At 35.6% G+C, this 23155-nt stretch overlaps 1 protein-coding gene and 1 pseudogene across 4 annotated transcripts; both read right to left on the reverse strand.

The window, feature by feature from the left end:
• Positions 1–289: 289 nt before the first annotated feature.
• Positions 290–14285, reverse strand: LOC126583557 (2-methylene-furan-3-one reductase-like). Of its 4 annotated transcripts, XM_050247980.1 has the most exons (5): positions 13965–14285; positions 13165–13488; positions 12900–13059; positions 12567–12805; positions 290–564 (listed from the first exon to the last, which is right to left on the reverse strand). In XM_050247980.1, exons 1-5 carry the CDS (start codon positions 14193–14195, stop codon positions 541–543), a joined length of 978 nt encoding a protein of 325 aa, XP_050103937.1. In that variant the 5' UTR covers positions 14196–14285; the 3' UTR covers positions 290–540. The 4 variants fall into 4 exon arrangements, with proteins under 4 accessions (XP_050103937.1, XP_050103936.1, XP_050103935.1 ...); XM_050247979.1 differs by lacking the exons at positions 12567–12805; positions 12900–13059; positions 13165–13488 and adding exons at positions 901–1060; positions 1166–1489 and having other exon boundaries at positions 290–806; positions 13965–14276; XM_050247978.1 differs by lacking the exons at positions 12567–12805; positions 12900–13059; positions 13165–13488; positions 13965–14285 and adding exons at positions 901–1060; positions 1166–1489; positions 1959–2281 and having other exon boundaries at positions 290–806.
• A 142-nt stretch (positions 14286–14427) lies between these two features.
• LOC126583564 (uncharacterized) lies at positions 14428–17076 on the reverse strand (annotated as a pseudogene).
• Between the last annotated feature and the right edge of the window lie 6079 nt (positions 17077–23155).

Consider the following 23155-nt stretch of genomic DNA (forward strand, 5'->3'; position numbering starts at 1 on the left):
AAATAAATATATAAAACAACGTAGCCATCATAGTATTTTTGAACTATTCCAAAAACAAAAAGAAGGGTGATTAATGGAAAGCGAGGAGTTGAGCCCAAACTGGCAAACCGAAGTGTTGTTAAGGAATTCCCACTATGGTCTCGAGAGAACAATCCTAACCCCTATTATAACAGGTTCAAAAAATCTCCCGTTCTTCCATCAAATAATCTGTGGCCTTTTAAAAGTATCTTTGTAAGTATCCTTAAAAGTAACTTTGTAAGTATCCGATCGTTTGTTAAAAAATAACATATAAATATAAAGATCCGCAATATATCATAGGATTTGGAGGAACTGTCAGAGGAAGTACATCACCAATGCCAGTGTTAAAGCTAAAAAACACAGCAGTGAGCAATTGGGAAGAAAACACACTGCAAACTAGCCAAACTAGAAGCACTATATAAATACACATGACATTACAAGACTTTCAAACAAGCGGGCAGCAGGATACAAGTATATCACACACGAACAGATTGCAAGCCTGAACTAGTACTCTCTATTGACTCATGGGATGGGATACACAACCACCTTTCCGGCAGCTCTGGAGGTTTCAAGATAGGCAAATGCTTCAACAGTCTTCGAAAATGGATACGGGCCTGTGGGATCAAGCACCGGCTTCACCTTCCCACTCTCCAAGTAAGGCTTCAGTTTCTCTAATATAGTTCCGGTTGAAGTCAGTATAAATATGATTGCCGGTGGCGTTACTGGACCTACGATTGTCACAACCTTCCCGCCTTCCTTCACCGCCTTCAATGCCCTGTCACTCTGCCCTGTTTTTGTTAATTTCAAAAACACAGAACAACATCAGTCATTGTGCTTGATTTGTATAAGAAAAAAACAACGATGAAGACTCAAGAATTATACCAACTGCATCATAAACCACATCGAATTTCTCGGGCAGGTCTTCGAAGTTCTCCTTGGTGTAATCAATAGCCAAATCAGCACCCAAGCTTCTCAAAGGATCGAGTTTTTTCGTGCTCGCTGTAGCTGCTACTTTTGAAGCGCCAAACATATGCTTTGCTAGCTGCCTCACATAAACACATTGAGTGTCATGAATAATTAATCAATCAGCTTTACTTAATTAGAGCCTAACTTAATGGAAAATGTTTGCACTTGATTAACATTGTACCTGAATAACATGTGTTCCGACTCCCCCAGCGCCTCCCAAAACAAGGATGGATTTACCGGCAGAGAATTCAACTCGTTCGAGCCCTTCATAGGCAGTCTCAATGGCCAGGGGAAGGCTAGCAGCTTCAACAAAACTCAGATTTTTTGGCTTGAGAGCTAACACTCTTTCTTCTGCAGCAGTGTACTCGGCCAAAGATCCGATCTTTTTCGGCTTATCGAGAGCCTTCTCGTTGAGATCCCCATATACTTCATCCCCCACCTTAAACTTTGTCACCCGGCTTCCTACTTTCACCACCACACCAGCAACATCATAACCTGGAACTGTCTGCAAACAAGTTAATTTAATAAAATTAATATTTTAGCAAACAAGCTAATTGGTTTACACTAGAATTTGAAGATCAACTTTGATTCTTCAAAACAAGTTTCTTGTTATTTCTTAACCTTTCAATTTTTATTTTTTTTACAAGATGATAATTTAAACTAATCTACGTGTGTGGGGATTCAAACTTGGATGTCATCATCTAAAGAGGAACGAGCACATTGCTTTGGCCAACTGACGTAAAATGCCTATGTAAAGAGGAATAAGCACACTGCTCTAGCCAATTGACTTAATACGCGTCTAAAAAAAATTATTCTAACAAAAAGATCAACTAGATCAGCTTTGATTCTTCAAATAGATTTAACTAAATTATAAGTTGGTAAAGACTAAAACTTTTCTAAATCCCCCTACTCACAAACTAATCTTGCATTTGACTTCAGTGAAAAAAATGAAGAGAGAGAGAGAGAGAGGCTACAGGGGGTGAAGAGTCAGAGTCCTTGAAGTAGCCAAGCATCCTTTTGAAATCAACTGGGTTGAGAGATGCAGCAACCACCTTGATCAGCACCTGGTCTTCCTTTATTTCAGGAACAGGAACATTCGGATCGAACTTCAAAACATCTGCAGACTTTCCGTACTCTGAGTACACCCACGCCTTGTTTACAGATGGTATGGAAACTGAATCACTTGAAGCTACAGCAGCCGCCATTGATGCACTGCAAAAACCACAAGAACTTGCAAAGGGAAAGGGAAAAGGTTTGTTGTTGTTGTTGTTGTTGTTGTGAGCAAATCAGTGAGATAAGATCACAGGCTGATATCTCGACAGCGTGTCGTTTGTAGGGTGAATGAGAGGGATGTGGAACCTTGGTGTTTGCCTAAGTGGCCCTACAAGGAAAAACTCCAAATGATGCATCTAGACGCACTGTTAGTTAGGTTTTTTGTGTGGGACAACATGCCAAATTATGCATGTAGACGCATCGTAATTGGAGGTTTCATTTTGTGCGGCAACATGTTATAAAATTCGTGTTCTGTTTCTATTAGTCTAATCTGACATCAAAGACACCCCTGGATCGTAATGCTAGCGTCGAAGTTTTCTTCCTTATTTATCCTTATCCTTTCCACAAGTTATCTTACTTCTTGTTGACACCTCCAACAAGAAATATAAGAAGATAAAAAACCCAACACTTTCTAAGTTACTTGGCTCTTTTGTGAGTAAATGCTTACGTAATAAATATTTATTTATAACTTTAGGTAGGTTATTATTATTATTTTTTTAACAAACGATACTATATATACTAAAAAGGTAAGAAAATAGGGCTAAGCCTCACAATAAGCTAGTAATGATGTGATTCAAATTAATAGAGTTATAGTTAAAAAATATTATTTATTAAATTATTAGAGGTAATGTTAAAAAATATTATTAACTGACGTGTTTATCTTTAATGAATGTTGTATTTTCTAAATAGGATTTCTGACAAGGACAATATGAAAATACAAAAAAGTTTCATGCCAAGAAGTTGTAAACATGCTTAAGAAATTAGAAACATTTTGGCTTCAATAAGAAGGTGTCATGTTGACAGAGTATTATGTACTTGCAAGTTCAAAGACGTAGTATCAACTCTAAAAACTAAAGCATTGCCTCAGTCAATTTTAGATAAATATTTTAGCTCATCTTAAAATTTTATTTATGGTATTGCATATTTTTGTACTCAAACAACTTTAGAGAATTATTTTAGTTTCCTTAAGAAGAGACTAAGAAAAATTATAACTTATTAAAATGTGGAGTTCCTCTTCGCTTAGAAGTGAGAGGTCTTAGGTTCGAATATCGTGAATGACGAATTCGATACGAAACTAGGTTGCCCATTGTGTGGCTTAGCCGAACTCTCCCTCTCCTAATGTAAAAATATCGATGTACTAAAAAAATGTGGAGATTATTCCTATGCATAACTGGTCTTTTAAGTTAAGACCAGAATCTTTTATGACTTGAGGTTATTCCTTTACGGAGTATTACTTTAAAGAGGTTTTACCGTAGTTTAGGCATTTTTTATGAAAGCGCTTTCATTAAAAACAAGGGAGTTTTAATGAAAAGGGCTTGGTACTATTCATTCTTAACCATAAGGACATTTTATGTATGAAAAGTCTATAATAGATCAAACTCTTCTCTTTATTTACTCTTATGCCATTACATGCGGACCACAACGATGTTGACATTTCTGTCTGGAAATACATTATGATGCTATTCATCTTATGCTAATTTACAACTAGTTCTTCAGGCTTCCATCATGTTGTCGATGTTATGCAGCTCTTCTTCTGACAAATTATTCCAATACTGTTCATCGCCTTCTACTAGCTCCGCATCTCTTTCTCTATCTTCTTTCACCTTGTAATATATTTCCGCTGTTTCTTCTTTGAAATTTTGGGGCTTCCAATAAGGCTGATGACTGATTCTTGTCTTGCTGTAAATATACATCTCTTCTTCTTCTGCTACTAGTACTATATCATACCTAAAATCTTCAAACTCATCTAAAGCAAACATTTGGATCCCTCTAAATTTTAAAATATCTTTGTATGAAGGAGTCCACCTATGTGAGGAGATAGGGTTTAGTCTAAAGGACTCTTCATTGATCATGGCTATATGCCTAGCTTTCTCCTTATGCATGTGTACATACCAATCTGGAGGACTACTAATAAAACTTATGCAAATTTCTTTCCACCTTTCTAGATAGTCTTCTTCTACTTTAATAAGCTTTTCAGGAAAAGATTCTAGTTGAGAAATACGGTTAATAAATATTTTATCCAGATAACCAAACTCTAATAGTAAGGCAGGGGTGACTTCTACCTCATTATGCTTTTTCTGATGCTCATAACTAAAATGCCATGATTTAAAATCTCTCATGTCAATCCTGGCCACAGCTACGCTAACTTCTGGTTTACAAATACAATTCTCTGTACTATCACAAAGACATGGATGATACATCTTTGTAATAATATCCATCCCTGGTTTTGGATCAAAGATGGACTGATACAAGGAGCATTGTAATTGTAATTGTAACTCTTTCATGGACTGTGATGCTCTGCTCAGGATCTCATTTTGCATATCTGTTGGCATTATTCTTAGTTTTGCTTTTGAAATTTCTTCTAATAAAACATCGTCTAATACTAAGCCTGAAGATATATTTCTAAGAAAACTTTCATATTTTTCTTGTTTTTCTTTGTCACTCAGAACCTGATGCTGATCATTACTTTGATGTTGCTCCATTTCAACGTCTTCTTCTAAGAGCTCAATCTTAATTTCCTCTATGGGTTCATTAGCCTCTTGTTCTATGGGTTCAATAACCTCTTTTCCTTTATGCTGATCAATTTCTAAACCTATTTTTAATTCTCTTTTCAAGGTGTCACTTGCCTTTTGCTGCATTCTAAGAGATTGGAGTTCTTGGTTCATTTTGGTAAACTTACCAAGTAATGACTCATGGTCCCTAGAAATGGCTTGAAGATTGTGCTCAAGAGAATAAATATGCTGCTGGTTTTGGTGGAAATTAAAATTAAAGCTATCAAACTCTTGTTCCAAGGCTCTAATTAATTTTTCATGACCTAACCTCATGCTTGGCTGCTTAATTTGGATATTCCAGAAATTATCTAAGAGAACCTGCTGCCTATCAGAAAGCCCCGGTACCCTTGACCTGTATCTCAGAGTTGGATTTCTGATTCCTTCAACAATATTGCCATTAAAGTTGAACGTGGGTACTGGTGGTGATGCTGGTCTGCTCATGCTATTTTGAAATCCACTGAATGGTGGAGGTTGATGGTGCATCCTCATGCCATTGAAAGAAACTCTTCTGCCTTGCGGCCTTGTGCTATTTGCTGATGATGGTCCACGATATTCCATACCTGTTCAACAAATTAATCTTGATAAGATATCAGCTAATGTATTGTCATTACCTTTTATATGTTCAAAAATTGGTTTAAAACCATTTCCTGTAATTGAATCAACAAAATTAACCCATCTTCGGGCTGCCTGTTTATTAGCATGTATCTTGTTGTAATGAGAAACTATATTTTGACAATCTGTTCTAATCGTAAATACTTCATTATGTAAAAATAAAGAAAATGTTTCAAGTGAATTAATTATCCCTAAAATTTCTAAATCTGTTGATGGTAATCTTGACTGTACATCACTAAACTTTCCTGAGGAATATCTACAAACTTGTTCGTCAGACTTTGGAGACTCCCTATGCTTTTTCTGGTATAGTATACCTGCCCATCCTAATGATGAAGCATCTGTTTCGACTATTTTATAACTATCATCTAATGGTAATGTTAATGGCTTAAGTTTAGTAATTTCTTCTTTTATTTTTTGAACTAATTTAATATCTTCACTATTAAAATATTTTTGTCCCGTTTTGCTAGTTTTACTATGTAATACTGCTATTTTTCTTCCTAAATCAGGGATAAAATTTCTTGCATAATTTAGCAATCCTAAAAATGCTTGTAACTGTTTCTTATCTTCTAATTTGTTTGGAAATTCTAATACCTTTTTAGCTATATGATCTTGTAATTGTATCGTACCTGACTTGATATACATTCCTAAAAATTCTATATCTTGCTTTTCTAATGCTATTTTATTTTTGCTAATCACAATCCCATTATTAATAAATTCTTGTAAAACTATCTCTAAATGCTTCCTATGTTCATTTCGATTTTTACTATGTATTAAAATATCATCTACATAAACACTACAAAAATTATCATATTTCTTGAAAATTGGATCCATCTTTCTTTGAAAAATCGATGGAGCATTTTTAAGTCCAAATGGCATAACAAGCCACTCAAAATGTCCTTCTGGACAAGTAAAAGCTGTCCACCCAATTGATTCTTCTGCTAATCGTATTTGCCAAAATCCTGATTTACAATCAAATTTACTAAAATATTTACTTTGTTGAATTTTATTTATAAGTTCATCTTTATTTGGTAACTTATAACTATCTTAATATGTATTATCATTTAATCTCTTATAATTATAAACTATTCTAGCCTTTCCTCTTTTTAGCTCTGAATGTTTTCTTACTACAAATGCTGTTGATCTGTGTCTGGACTTAGAGGGTCTAATTACTTTTAAATTTAACAACTCTTTTATTTGCTGCTCAAACTCTTGTTTATCTATTAGACTACAAGGCATATCAGCTGTCTTAATGGTTAAATCTGGGTTAATTATATCTAATTTTGCTAGTATTTTATTTTTACTCCAATGTAATTGTGGGTCTTCTCCTATAATCCTAGTTTGTTCTGCTAATTGTAACAATTCTTCTAAACTCTTTGGTCTGTCTAACTGTAAGATTTCTATACGGATTCCTTCATCTATAATTGGATATTCGTGTTCAAATATTTCTTCATCAAACTCAAACTCTTTTAGATTATTATGCTCATCATTTTCTTTTGAATTTTCCAAATAATAATTGTCTTGACTACTAGATTCTTCTATACTTATACTTTTGTATGCTTCTATGTTATTACTTTGGTCAGTTATTGTAATTCATCTTTTGAAAAATGTTATGCTAGGGTTCATAAATAAAAAACCTTGTAAACTTTTCAAAAAGTTTAAACCTAGAATGAATGGGTATGATCCTACTGGTGAGACAAATGTTAATGGTAGGTTAAATTGTTGTTTTTCCACTTTAATGGACTCATTATTAATGCAATGTGTTAAATAGACTGGTCTTTCATCAAACTGCGTTATTTTCACTGGTTTTGCTAATTTTTGTCTATACTTTTCTGGTACTAACTCCTCTCTTATGACACTCTTAGTACTTCCTGTATCTATCATAGCTGTTGTTTGTATCTTATGTTCTTTTGCCAATTCTATTTCACAATTTATGGTAATTAAAGAACTATTTTTTGGCTTTTCTATACTATAAACAACATTTCTTAATATTTCAGTACTTTCTTGTGATTCTGCTAAATTAATTTCTAATAACTTATTATTATAACAATTTTCACACAATATTGAATATGTATTATAGTATTTATTTGCAACTAATTTACTACACTTATGACATTTTTCTGGCCAACCTAAATTAATGTATTTATATTCTTCTTCATGCTGTTCTTCTATGAAGGCACACATATACTCTTCTAAATCACTATTTGTGCTACTTGAATCTTCTGAGTCTGAATCTATCATGTTAATACTCTCTATACTATAAATACTCTCATTATCACTTAAATTATCTAAACTGTATATTGACTGAATATCCTCATCTTCTTCTAACTTAAGTAACTCCATCAAATGTACTTTCTCTTTTGACTGTTTACCTAGTTTTGGACATTTAGGTCTAATATGTCCAGCTTCTCCACATGAATAACATTTACAATTACTCTTATCTTTTGGTGCTTTATATTTTCTAATCCAAGGTCTGCCACTTCTTTTTCTAAATTGTTTTGGAATATATTTTCTCTTCCTGTATGTTCTTGAAGGTCTTATACTGAAATTCTTATACTGTTTGTAGGGTTTATATGACTTATATTTCTTTTTGTGTATTTTCTTATGCTTATTTTTCTTATGACAACCATACTGTTGTGGTAAATCTATGTTTTTACAACTCATGTAAAATTGTTTCCTAATTTGTCTCTTAGCTTTTATTTGACTACACTCTTGTCTAAGTATATCGTATACATGTTGAATTCTAGGTCCTATTGCAATATCATTTTTCTTTGGATGCTTTTGCCATTCATTCCAAATCTTTTCTCCTATTGGTCCTTTTATTTTTGTCATATAAGTATCTAATAAATTAATATCACTAATTCTACCTGTTCTACCTAAATATTTAAAGAAATCAGTGGTATATTCAGCTATATATTGTAAATCACAAATTTGTAATTGTTCTAAATTTCTAATTGCTCTTTTCTGCTCTTGTTCACTTCTGCCATCTAATCTATTATGATCTAAAAATTCTTGTTTAATCAAAGTAAAAAAACCATCAATATTAAAATGTGTTTTAGCTGCCTGATGCTGTTCTGGATTTTGGACTTTCCATGACTGGAAATAATCAAAAACTAAACCATCTAAAGTATGCTCAAAATAATCTAGCATATTTTGTGAATTACTAAAATCTAACATCAATGCTGCATGTACGCAACCTTTTTCCCATCTTTCAATTGTTCTCTCCCAATCTTGTGGATCTACATTGTCTAAGTTTAATATATTACCAGCTATATTAATTTGTTCTAACCCTCTCAAATATGGAATCCTATTTTTTCTAGGTTTTATCATGCTTTCTTCTATGTGGTCTACTCTTGCTCCTTCATTATAATGTTCATTTGTTGGTCTCAAAAATTGTTGATCAGTTCTACTTGCTTGTCCTGGATTTTCTACTCCTGATGTACTACTTTCTTCTGCTGGATTACATTCTTCTTTTAATTCTAATAAATTATTATATTCTTTTGATCCTAAAATATGTTCTACTCCTATTTCTAAGATTAAATTTTTCATCTCCTCATCTGAAATTTTATGTAGTCCTAAATCATATGTCTTATATTTTTCTAAATACTTTTCTTCATCTAAATGATCAATATCTTCTATAAGCTTGTCTACAATATGATCAAAGTTTTGCTCAACTAAATTAATATCTAGATTATCAAAAGCCATATGTATATTCTCATTTTCGATCTCACTCTCATCCTCTTCTATTTTTTCTAGTTGTTTATAATTACTAAACCTAATTGTTGCTTGACCTGTACTAGTTTCATATATTTGTACTTTATCTGGTTGTCTATTTTGTGCTACTTGTAAATTGGGCAATGTCCACTGAGTTCCTTCTAAAAAGCTATTATCTACGGGTTTTGCTTCTATCATATTTACATGCTTACTGCCAAATGTTTGAACTAAATTTTGAAACTCTATATTAAACTTATGATTATATCTATCAGACACTTTACCTATATACATTAAGCTAATACACAAATTTTTATATTCTCCTTTCATATTATAATTTTTTGTTCTTATGCTCACTTTAATATATTTACTAAATTCATTAATCGTCATAACATAATTTGGAATGCAACCTATGACTGCTAAGTTTGAACTTAAGTCTACTTCAGCTGTTGCTATTGCTGCTTGTTGGTGATTATCCCATCTATCATCATATATGTATACTAAAGCCTTTGTACCTACTTGTGCTCTGGTTAATCCTGCTATTCCAATTAATATTGTTCCTATATGAATCTGACTAAAATGTGATTTTCTCAAATGAGTAACTGCTTCTTTACTAATTAGATTAAGTGTGACTTCTTTATCAATACAACTAACTTCATGTTGACTGATGCTGCTTACAATTCTACTTCTGTTTTCAAATAAACCTAGTTGATACAAGTTATATTTATTTTTCTGTGTTCTCTCAAAACCTCTTCGAATAAATTCTTGTGCTTCTTCTTCATTTGGATAAATATCTTCCGCTCTAACTACTTCTTTTCCTTTTTTTCCTAAAGAGTTCCATTTTCTATTATCAAAAGGATTTAGCTTAGGTCTTCTATTATTATTTGCACTCAAAGTTAAATTTTCTAATTTATCTAGCAAGGATGGTGGAAGTGATGAAGATGCGTTATGTAAAACTTGGTTTATTTCTGCTATTTGTTCTTCAACTTGATCTAATTTTTCAGCTAGACTTAAAACTAATTGGATAATCAAATTATTTTGCCTAATGGGAATATTACTACTGGATACTTGTGTTGAAAAATCTGTTAATCCTACTAGTTCTTTATCTAATTTACTAATTTCTTTCAAAGCTTGAATATATTTTCTGCTAGTTCTAGAATCTGTCATTAAACTAATAATTTGTCTATTTTATTATGCAACTTATCTACTTGTTCTCTCAACTCCTTTTGTACGAATTGAATTTTTTGAACTTCTAATTTTAGTTGTTCAACTATTTCTAATGACCTAAGTTCTACTTGCTTTGGCTTACTATCTATGAGGTCAACAAGCTCTTTTATCTCTCTTTTGCTAGGAAACCTTTGAATATTTTTATTATTATCTTCTAACTGAGATGTAATATAATCTAAATTTTGTCTAATTATCTTTATGGAATTTTTCTGAAAATGTTCTAACAACTGGTTTAACAAATGATTATGCTTATTAGTTTCTAATTTTATATTTTCTGCTTGACTAATAATAAGATCTATAATACTATTGGCTTGCGGATTTTCTTCACTGTGCAAAATATGATTATGCTTTCTTGATGGAAAATAACAAACTAAACTATTTTGGTCTAAGGTTATTTTTCTTTTTTGGGGTTCACTAATTTCTAAATTAAGATAATCTATCATATACTATAGTCTACCTTTCTCTAAAGTTACAGCTAATTGGTTTCTTAGAACCTCTCTTTCTTCTCTCAGGGTCTCTAAAACTTGGTCAGTTACTCTTTTTGCTTCTAAAACTTTATGCTGCACTTCAGTGTTATTATATTTACTAATAAATGAAGGATGTTCAAGATAACCAAGATAAAACTTTTGCTTCTTCAAGGTCCTGCTAATTCTTTTGGATATAAATGATAATCTTCTCTTTATGCTATTTATAGTTGGATGTCTAGGACAATAAATACCTGGTAATTGTGGTTGACAAGGTCTACAGGGACAATAATATATGTTATTCATACAAAATAAACAAGTGTGATATCAGTTGCTTTAATGACTTCCGTCCTCAAGGTACTTTACTATTATAATCATATTATTAAAATGCTAAACTTGGCTCTGATACCAAATTCGAAAAGCATGCACGGTTAAATAGTCAGATGACCATTATAACAACTAGACATAGAACCTTGCACATGGAACTCGACATGTTTCAGCATGACGGCCACTCACAGTACAAGTATAAGGCCTTAACGGTTGAACTCAGAGGTACAAAGAACTCAGAGGTACCCTGGTTAATGTCTAGTTATTTGTATGGCAAGTATTCAACTATAACAGAGTGCTCGAACAAAGTATGATCGTCAGTTTAGCAGATTAATAATATAATCACAATAGTGTTTCCCTGTTTTGGACTAGAAGTCTAATTAAACAAACACACTAAAGAAGGAAAAGAAAACTTACTTAAGACTTGAAGATTGCTTGAATATGTACACTTGAACTTTTATTGATATATGGAATGTTTACAGAGATGGTTGTTTACAAGAAAGTGATTACAAAGAAGTGTTTACAAGGATGCTATGAAGACTACGAATGCTTGAGTGTATGGTGTTTTCAGATATTGAGATATGTGTGTGGTATTCAGGTGTGTTCTATATGGGAGGAAAGACTCCCTTATATACAAAAGCTGATTCCTAAACAACAAAATAATTTTTCAATATTTACAACTTTTTGATGGTGACAACACACTGTTTCTGAAAGCTGTCAGCACTGTTTCTGAAAGCTGTTGAAGGCCACGTGAATCCATATTGTCTTGGTTGCTGCAAAGTTTGCCACCTTATCTTTGACATGCAAAATTTTTCTGAAATTGCTGAGCAATCTTGTATGGATGTGTGAAGGGCATGATTGGCATTTTTGCTAAGTTTTGTCCTTATGATTAAAGTGAAACTTTTGAGGGTGTTTTGGTTAGTTTTCCATAAAAACAAACCAAAGTTTTTATTATAAACCCAATTGCACTTTTATAGTTGATGAAGGGAGAATGTTGTGCAGGCATTGTCACTTGAGGTTCAATGGGTGAGAACAAGTTACGCAACTCAAGTTTTGTTTCTTATTTTTCACGACTAAGGCTTGCAATTGAAGTTAACTTTCTTACTTATCACACCTACAACAATAAAAACAAGACGAAGATAAAAAAACACCTGTACTTTTGAAGTTGACCTAGTTCAAATGGAAGTGCTATATATAAGAGGGAATACATCTGCTCTAACCAATACCCGTGTTAATTAAAGCGGAAAAACACAGCAATGAGCAAGTAGGAAGAAAACACAGTGAAAACTAGCCAAACTCGAAGCACTATATTAATAGATATGATTGCGCCGCCCTTATTACAAGTCTTTTTCACACACAAACAGATTGCATGGCTGAACTAGTACTCTCTATGATTTCATGGAATGGGATACACAACCACCTTTCCGGTAGCTCTGGAGGTTTCAAGATAGGCAAATGCTTCAACGGTCTTCGAAAATGGATACGGGCCGGTGGGATCAAGCACCGGCCTCACCTTCCCACTCTCCAAGTAAGGCTTCAGTTTCTCTAATACAGTTCCGGTTGAAGTCAGCATAAAAAGGAATGCCGGTGGCGCAGGTGGAACAATTGTCAATACCTTCCCGCCTTCCTTCACCGCCTTCAATGCCCTGTCAGTCTCCCCTATTTTTGTTAATTTCAGAAACACAAAACAACATCAGTCCTTGTGTTTGCTTTGTATAAGAAAAAAACAACGATGAAGATTCAAGAACTATACCAACTGCATCATAAACCACATCGAATTTCTCGGGCAGGTCTTCGAAGTTCTCCTTGGTGTAATCAATAGCCAAATCAGCACCAAAGCTTCTCAAAAGATCGAGTTTTTTCGTGCTCGCTGTAGCTGCTACTTTTGAAGCACCAAACACATGCTTTGCTAGCTGCCTCACATAAACACATTGAGTGTCATGAATAATTCATCGATCAGCTTTACTTAATTACAGCCTAACTTAATGGAAAATGTTTGCACTTGATTAACATTGTACCTGAATAACATGTGTTCCGACTCCCCCAGCGCCTCCCAAAACAAGGATGGATTTACCGGCAGAGAATTCAACTCGTTCGAGCCCTTCATAGGCAGTCTCAATGGCCAGGGGAAGGCTAGCAGCTTTAACAAAACTCAGATTTTTGGGCTTAAGAGCTAACACTCTTTCTTCTGCAGCAGTGTACTCGGCCAAAGATCCGATCTTTTTCGGCTTATCGATAGCCTTCTCGTTGAGATCCCCATATACTTCATCCCCCACATTAAACTTTGTCACCCGGCTTCCTACTTTCACCACCACACCAGCAACATCATACCCTGGAACCGTCTGCAAACAAGTTAATTTAATAAAATTAATATTTTAGCAAACAAGCAAATTGGGTTTACACTAGAATTTGAAGATCAACTTTGATTCTTCAAAGCAAGTTTCTTGTTATTTCTTAACCTTTCAATTTTTATTTTACTTTACAAGATGATAATTTAAACTAATCTACATGTGGGGATTCAAACTTGGGTGTCATCATCTAAAGAAGAACGAGCACATTGTTCTGGCCAACTTACGTAATACGCGTTTGTCTAAAGAAAAACAAGGACAATGCTCTAACCAACTGACATAATACGCGTTTACAAAAAGAAAATTTATTCTAACAAAAAGATCAACTAGATCAGCTTTGATTCTTCAAATATATTTAACTAAATTATAAGTTGGTAAAGACTAAAACTTTTCTAAATCCCCCAACTCACAAACTAATCCTGCATTTGACTTCAGTGAAAAAAATGAAGAGAGAGAGAGAGAGAGGCTACAGGGGGTGAAGAGTCAGAGTCCTTGAAGTAGCCAAGCATCCTTTTGAAATCAACTGGGTTGAGAGATGCAGCAACCACCTTGATCAGCACCTGGTCTTCCTTTATTTCAGGAACAGGAACATTCGGATCGAACTTCAAAACATCTGCAGACTTTCCGTACTCTGAGTACACCCACGCCTTGTTTACTGATGGTATGGAAACTGAATCACTTGAAGCTACAACAGCCGCCATTGATGCACTGCAAAAACCACAAGAAAAAGGGAAAGGGTTTGTTGTTGTTGTTGTGAGCAAATGAGTTAGATCAGATCAGAGTGTGATATCTCGACAGCGTGTCGTTTTAAAGGGAAGGAGAAGGATGTGGAACCTTGGTGTTTGCCTACGTGGCCGTATAAGAAAAAACTCCAAATGATGCATCAAGATGTACTGTTAGTTAGGTTCAGTGGGACAACATGCCAAATTATGCATGTAGACGCATCGTTACTTGAGGTTCGTTGTGTGCGGCAACATGTTATAAAATTGGTGTTCTGTTTCGTTTAGTCAAATCTGACTTCAAGACACCCCTGGATCATAATTCTAACGTCGCTGATATCTAGCGTCGAAGTTTTCTTCCTTATATATCCTTATCCTTGAATTTTCTTCTTTCTTGTTGACACGTCTAACAAGAAATATAAGAAGAAAAAACCCAGCAGTTTCCGTGACTTGGCTCTTTTGTAAGTAAGTGCTTACGTAAGAAATATTAATTTATAACTTTAGGTAGGTTACTATTATTATTTTTTAATAAATGATATTATCTTATACTAAGATCATCTTCATTTGATGGGGTAAAGCTAAAAATATAAGTTTTAAAACCTCCCAAACCATCTCCAACCATGGGCTAAAATAAGCCATGGAGAGAAAATACATCTCTAGGCTAGATTCCTTCCAGAGTTTAAGTCGGGCTTAAATTATTCTGAACCTACAAAACTGTCATATTTTGACACGCCCCGATCCCGATATTCCTCGAATACCAAGATAGGCACGTGCTGGCCGACACACAAGGGTGACGAAAGCCATTAATTGAATGCAAATGCTGAGAATAAGGAATAGATAAGGTTTATAAATATAAAAGAATAAAGAATATGCATTTAAGGAACGTGTTCAGAGCACACATCTAATCGAGAATATTAGAAGAATTAACATAAACAAATTGAATGAACACAGAACTGGGTCCTACACCTAGAGGACTCGAAGATACCGATGCGGAAGTGTCTGGATGCCGGGATTGTACGCCTCGATTCTAAGTCCTGAAGGGGGCGCAAAACAAACATGAGTGGACCAAGTTGATATATATATAATAAAACAGTTATCAACGTACTAACCCCCAGGTTTATGAAAACATATATATAATGATAAACATAGGTTTTCCGAATTCTAGCATGATGTGCAGTATCTCAAATCATAACTCATATATAATAATCACTAGTGAATTGTCCGATAACCCCCAGGCCCCATGCCGGCTCCCCGTCTCTGAGCAGACAGTTAGAGGAAAATACACTTCAGGCCCCATGCCGGCTCCCCGTCCCTGGTCTTAAATGCCAGAGGAAACACCCTCCAGGCCCTATGCCAACACCAAACCGTCGCCCGGGACGGACCGGAATCTATCCCTACGTCCCGTAGCAGAAAGGACCACTAGGTAAGTACAAAACCATTGAACATATATATATATTGAAAAACAACTTCATAGTATAAAGTCATCCATCATCTATACTATAAAGAGGTGTTCGAAACATGTTCTACATATCATATCGTCATCCATCGGATATTCTATAAGAACATGGGTTATAGGAAAAATAGTAATAATTCAAACTAGCCTTAGTAAGCATGTTATCTCAAAACGTTTCATAAAACGTAATCATTAAATCATGCCTTTCATGTATGCATTTCTACTATTAAAACATGCTTTTGAAGGGGTCCACTCACAGTACTTAGCCGCCGAAGAGTCACGCAAACTAACGAACAAGAAAACGTCACCAATAATTGCCCCTAAGCACATAAAGGGTCCAATTAATAAAACTCTAGTTTAACAATTGAATTGGGAAAATGGACTTCAAAAACGGGTCCAGGACGTCGAAATTAGCCTAGGAGAGGTCCTGGACGAAACCTCGAAAAGTTAACTCAAAAAGTCAACGTTGACCGTTGACCGGTCAAAGTCAAAGTCAACGTCAAAGTCAACTCTGACCGTTGACTAGGTCAACAATCAGAGTCAACTAGTCAAGGACAAAGCCAGAATGGGCTTGGGGTTTGGGTTTTAATTAAGCTAAAGGGACTTGGGAAAAGGGCTGAAAGCCCACTTTACAATTGGCCCTAAGGCCTTACTTCCTAAAACAGAAAATAAATAAAAACCTTAAAAAGGTTTCTTGGGTTTGACTAATGGGCTACGGGCCCTAAATTCCTAATGGCCCGAAGGCCTTTAAGGGTCCTAAAACAATTACAATTAAATAAAATAATTAAAAGTAAAAATAGGCTAGGGTTTTGGGCTTGGCTCCCCAAACCACACAGGCCTAAGGCCCGCTTAGCATGGAACCGGCCTGGGAGGCCTGTCTCGCCGGAGCACCACCACCGGAGCTTCACAGCTCCGGCCGACTTCCACACACAACCCTAGACTTCGATCTAGGTACCAAAACGAAGAGCAAGACGAGGGGAGTATTTCTATACCTTCCTTTCGTCGTGGAATGGCCGGAGATGGCCGGAAAAACCCCCGAGGTCGCCGGAGTTGGGTGTGCTTACACCCGGCTTCAATTTCGTCCTATAACCTCCAAAAATCACGAATTAACTCCAATTAAACCTCAATCTCGCAAGAATCAAGGACGAAAAGAGAGAATTAGGGGCTTACCTAACCGGAGATTGAAAAATCTCGCCGGAGCTCCTTTTCCGGTTCTCTGGGGTCGCGGGAACGAGAGGGAGAGAGAGAGAGAGAGAGCAGGACGCGGTGATGAAGGGTGATGGGCTTCCTCGCGCGGGGAGATGGGTGCGTGCATGTGTGCGCGGTGCAGAGAAGAGGGAGAGAAGTGAGAGATGAGAGAGAGCCGAGAGGGAGAGACAGGAAGAAAGAAAAGAAAAACAGAAAAGAAGAAGAAAGAAGGGAGTTCACGGGGGGGGGGGGACAGAGAGAGAAGAAGGTGAAATTGTTTGGGGTGCTGCCACGTGGCAGATTTAGAAAGAAAGGGATCCATTTTCAGATTGGGTAGATAAAATGGGACAAAATTGATATAATTAAAATGTTTTGGGGTAATTACATACATATATTTTTATAATTAGGGGGCGGGTGTTACATATTTCAAACATTTTTTAATTTTTTACTTATAATCTAACGGCTATGATCAAATGAGATTAAATCTAATAGTAAAAGAAAGATTTGACGGTCCAAAATTAAATAATGTCTAAAATAATTTAAGAAAATGATTTACATCAAATTTAACTTAAAATTTTATAAATACCTATGTATTTGTATGATTTATAATTACTTATTATCGAAAGTTAAATATTTTAAGACTAAAATGTTCATAAAAATAAATTAAGATAATCTACATAATTTTATTTTTTTTAAAGAAAAGTTATCGAAAACAAAAGGTTAGGCTAAAATCATTATTTAATCATCACGGGCTAAAATTTTAAGCCACAAGGGTTGGAGGAAAAAAGCAGTTTTTGGCTTATGGCTTAAAATTTTAAGTTTTATGCCCAAGGGTTGGAGATGGTCTAAAGGGGTGAGGGAAGTGGGCTAAGCCCCACAATGAGCTAGCAATAATGTGGTTCAAATTAGTAAAGGTGCAGTTAAAAAATATTATTTATAGACTTATTAGAGGTATAGTTAAAAAATATTATTAGGGAATTGTTATTAGCACTCCAAAAATCTCATTTGGCACTCCAAACTTTCTATAATTAGAAAGAAAAATACACTTATAATGAGTGTATAATGAGATTTTTGGAATGCTAATAACAGTTCCCTATTATTAATTGACTTATTTATCTTTAATTAATGCTGTATTTTCTAAATAGGATTTCTGAAAAGGACAATATGAAAATACAAAAAAAGTTTCATGCCAAGAAGTTGTAAACATGCTTAAGAAATTAGAAACATTTTGGCTTCAATAAGAAGGTGTCATGTTGATAGAGTATTATGTACTTGCAAGTTCAAAGTCGTAGCAACAACTCCAAAAACTAAAGCATTGCCTCAGACAATTTTAGATAAATATTTTAGTTCATCTTAAACTTTTATTTATGGTATTGCATATTTTTGTACTCGAACAACTTTAGAGAAATATTTTAGTTTCCTTAAGATGAGACTAAGAAAAATTATAACTTATTAAAATGTAGAGTTTATTCCTATGCATAACTAGTCTTTTAAGTTGGGACCATAATCTTTTGTGACTTGAGGTTATTCCTTTATGGAGTATTACTTTAGAAAGGTTTTACTGTAGTTAAGGCGTTTTTTATGAAAGCGCTTTCATTAAAAACAAATCAAAGTTTTTATTATAAACCCAATTGCACTTTTTTAGTTGATGAAGGGAGAATGTTGTGCAGGCATTGTCACTTGAGGTTCACTGTGTGAGAACAAGTTACGCAACTCAAGTTCTGTTTCTTATTTTTCACGACTAAGGCATGCAATTGAAGTTTACTTTCTTACTTATCACACCTACAACAAGAAAAACAAGACGAAGAAAAAAACACCTGTACTTTTGTAGTTGACCTAGTTTAAATGGAAGTGCTAAATAAGAGCAAATATATCTGCTCTAACCAATGCCTGTGTTAAAGCAAAAAAACACAACAATGAGCAAGTAGGAAGAAAACACAGTGAAAACTAGCCAAACTCGAAGCACTATATTTGTATATATAAGATTGCGCCGCCCTTATTACAAGTCTTTTTAAACAGCAGGCAGCAGGATACAAGTATATATCACACACAAACAGATTGCATGGCTGAACTAGTACTCTCTATGATTTCATGGAATGGGATACACAACCACCTTTCCGGTAGCTCTGGAGGTTTCAAGATAGGCAAATGCTTCAACATTCTTCGAAAATGGATACGGCCCGGTGGGATCAAGCACCGGCCTCACCTTCCCACTCTCCAAGTAAGGCTTCAGTTTCTCTAATACAGTTCCGGTTGAAGTCAGCATAAATAGGAATGCCGGTGGCGCTACTGGACGTACAATTGTCAGTACCTTCCCGCCTGCCTTCACCATCTTCACTGCCCTGTCAGTCTCCCCTATTTTTGTTAATTTCAGAAACACAAAACAACATCAGTCCTCGTGTTTGATTAATTCCTGATAAATAAATAAAAAATGTTGTAACCTTGATGTATTTTATTTGGTTGGATAGCATCATGCATTGAATTGTTTAAGCTTAATTTATGTAAGAAAGAACCAACAATGAAGATTCAAGAATCATCCCAACTGCGCCATAAACCACATCGAATTCCTCGGGCAGGTCTACGAAGTTTGTTGGGGACAACACATGTAAACAAATTACTTATATTACACACACAAAATATTACAACACACTCTCAAGGACACACTTTAGAAGCTACGACACTTACTCACTCAAGAGACACACTCTAGACCACTCACACTCTTCACAAGACTACTCTTGCTTCTTGGCTACCTTCTAGTTCTTTCTACAAACTAGAACTAGTTTCTAGCTTCTAATATATTCTACAAATCTCTAACTTAGATAATTCTAGACTAGCCACCCTACTTTGCATGCTAGAATCTTCTAGAACAATTCAATGCATGTTTGAACTAGAACAATCTAGTTCCCTTATACCGACTAAGCTTAATGGGCTGGTGTTGATCTTTAACACTCCCCCTCAACACCAGCTCATTCTTTTCTTCTCGCTAAGTCGACACTTTATCTTGAACACCCATTTACATGAGATGGGTTTTACTTCTCTTGGCCTTGACACTTAATCCCAAGTTTGATATTTCTTTAACGCATCGACCTTTTCTGACACCGGATAATGGAGATCAAAGAGAAACCACAAGTGAACACTCAAAGATAAACAACTCACCACTCTAAGGAATCCACCAAAGAGATAAGAGTTTAAGGATAGGAAGAAAAACACTCTTCACTAAACCAAGTTTAAAAGGTTAAGGATAGGAAGAAAAACACTCTTCACTAAACCAAGTTTAAAAGTAATTCTTAATTTCTGAATGATTTATTTCCATACATGAGTAGGGATTTTTAATAGTCTAGGCATGGAACAACCTTCGACCTTCCATGAATAGGTTACTAAGCATGAACTTAATGTAAGACTAATCATGAACTTAAATGAGAACATGAACCATCTTTGAATTAAATACGATGAATGCACCATGTAATAATTAGATGAGTCCAAATTCGGCGTCATTTTCTCCTAGCTTTATGCCATTCAGAATTCTGTAATGCTTCTTTACGCATTGCTTCAACTGCTTCTTCTACTATGGTTGTGTTGGCGTATATGGGATTTGGCTTCAGTATTCTCATTGACCTCCTTAGTTCTGATTGTGGAGTTGATACTTCCACTTCACTAGGTCTAACTTCTCTTGGTGGTTGATACACACTAGTTTGCCAATGACCCTTAGGCACTTCTTGCTCGACATCGTCTCTAGCAAGCAAATCTTCAGGCTCATTTGGACTCAATTGGACTTGGGTAGCTTGGTCTCCCATTTTCTCCTGCAACATATCTTCAATCTCTTTCGAGTCGGAAAATGCTTCATTTTCTGAGCACCAACAAGATGATGCTTCTGTGTCCCATTCTTCCTTCATAGCTAGATACGCTACGGTGTCCCAATCATCTTCATTTTCCTCCTTTGAGCTGGCGACATTACTTTCTGTGGGCTTTTTGAACCAGGAATCCTTCGCTATATGGCCCTTCTTTCCATAATTGTAACATTTGCCCTCAAACCTTTTATTATTTTGGGACTGACCACGGTTGCCGTGATATTTCGGAGCTACCCCTGGCCGAGAACACCCTTTTCCTTGATGACCTTTCGCCTTGTCACCATTTGTTTTAGATTCTCCATCATCACGCTGCTTAAAGCTACCTTTACTTTTGGTGTAGAGCGTTTCCTCCTCACCTTTTAACAAGACCTCTCCCATTTGCTTTGCCAAAGCTTCTTGATTGGCAAGCAAATTCTCAAACTCAACAAGTGATGGTTGGGTAGGCCATCCTTGTACAGCGGCAACGAAGCCTCGATATTCGGGTCTCAATCCATGGATAATTATTCTTTTTATCCTGAATTCTACAATGGCAGCATTAGGATCTAACTCAGAAATTTCACGGCAAATAGACTTTACCTTGTGGAAATATTCGGCAATCGTCATGTCTCGTTGGGCCACCGATAACAACTCGTTCTCAAGAATCTGCAGTCTTGTATCATTCCTCTTTGAAAAGAGTGTGGTGAAGGTGTCCCACCCTTCTTTCGGTGTCTTGGCCTTTCCGTATGTGCTCCAACATGTCCTATTCAATTGTCGTTTTTAAGGTGAACATTGCATTACCTGGCTTGATCTTCCATTTCGACAAAGTGCCGCTAGAGTCTTCTTCCGACTGTGTGATCTCATTATCGCCGGTGACATCCCAAAGATCTTGGCCTTGTAGGTAAGACTCTATACATGTCACCCATATGTTGTAATTTTTTTTTATTAAGCTTTTTGATTCCTCCAACAACTTGAAGATCTCCCATCGTGTCGACAAAACTTCGATAAGCCGAACAAGATTAACTAATAATCTTGTAAAGTACTAAACTTCTCACGATTCTCTAAAGCTTCAATAGAGATGGTCCTTTGATCGTACCGCTCTGATACCAATTGTTGAGGAAAAATTAGAGTACACAACTCTAACACAAGTGTTGGGTGTCTACAAAATAGAAAATATATTCGAACAAAAAAAATCAACTAGATCAATTTTGATTCTTCAAATAGATTAAACTAAATTATAAGTTGGTAAAGATTAAAACTTTTCTAAATCCCCCAAATCACAAGCTAATCATGCATTAGTGAAAAAGATATGAAGAGAGAGAGGCTCATAAGGGGTGGAGAGTCAGAGTCCTTCAAGTAGCCAAGTATCATTTTCAAATCAACTGAGTTGAGAGATGCAACAACCACCTTGATCAGCACCTGGTCTTGTTTGGGTTAAAACTTGAACTTTGGGCTCAAGAAGGAGTTGGCCCAAAAGAAAGAGGTCTAGAAGGAGAAAAGCCCGAAGCCCAGCCAAAGCCCAGAAAGCAGGAGAGGCCATTTTCTGACTAGGTGCAGACCATTTGAACCACTTGCTCACCTACTTAGAGGTCAAGTGGTATAGACCAGCCAGCTAATCAGCCCAAAAACAATTTACAGTGGCGGTACAAGTAAAAAGCTGATGAGTCATTGCCCTTCAAGTTGCATTCGGGCAAGATTACTGCTTCAGGAGACCAAGCCGAAGTGTCTATAAAAGAAGAAAGAGAAATCAAAGATAAGGACACTCAATCAAACAAACAAATACAAGCACAAACTCTGCTCAAACCAGATTTGCCTTCAACGAAGCTGTAGTCAGCCCAAGTCTTCATCCATTTTGGGATTAACCCTCAACCAAAGCCTTTGTAATAGCTCTGCTACCTTGTCTAGAACTTGTTGTAGTATCGATTTCCTTTTGTAAACCCATCTCCTTACCCCTCTTTCTAAGCTCTCAAACCCCTTGATAAACCACAAAGATAGGAAGTTGCAAGACGATCAGCCTTGCCCGACCCTCTATGTTTTTGTCTTTTCATTCATTAGTCTAGCAATATGTTGTATACTTCCAGTTGTATCCAAGTTATTTCTGGCAAGTTGATGATTAAAAAGGCTCATCATTTCTTGAATCCGATTTAAATATGTCTTCACAGATTAAATTAGATCTAAGTTCTAAGCCCTCGGGCATGTAAGATTGATCATTTAAAAGTCCTTGGTCTCAAGGCATAAAAAAGAACCTTATGTGGACTTAACCCATCCACGACAGTCTTTGATAAACAAGAAGTCCGAAGTTACTTAGGGCGCAAGTAATCGACCTATCCCTTAGTATTATTTCTATTATATTATGATTATCGTAGAACGTTTGAGCATAGAATGAATTCTGATGGGAAGCCTCAAGGCCTACACCTAAGGCCCTACAAAGGCACCTATTTGGATTCTTTCTGCTTTTCGGGGGCAAGTAATCAGAA

Source organism: Malus sylvestris, chromosome 9, assembly GCF_916048215.2.
Source record: "Malus sylvestris chromosome 9, drMalSylv7.2, whole genome shotgun sequence".
NCBI classification, from domain to species: domain Eukaryota; kingdom Viridiplantae; phylum Streptophyta; class Magnoliopsida; order Rosales; family Rosaceae; genus Malus; species Malus sylvestris.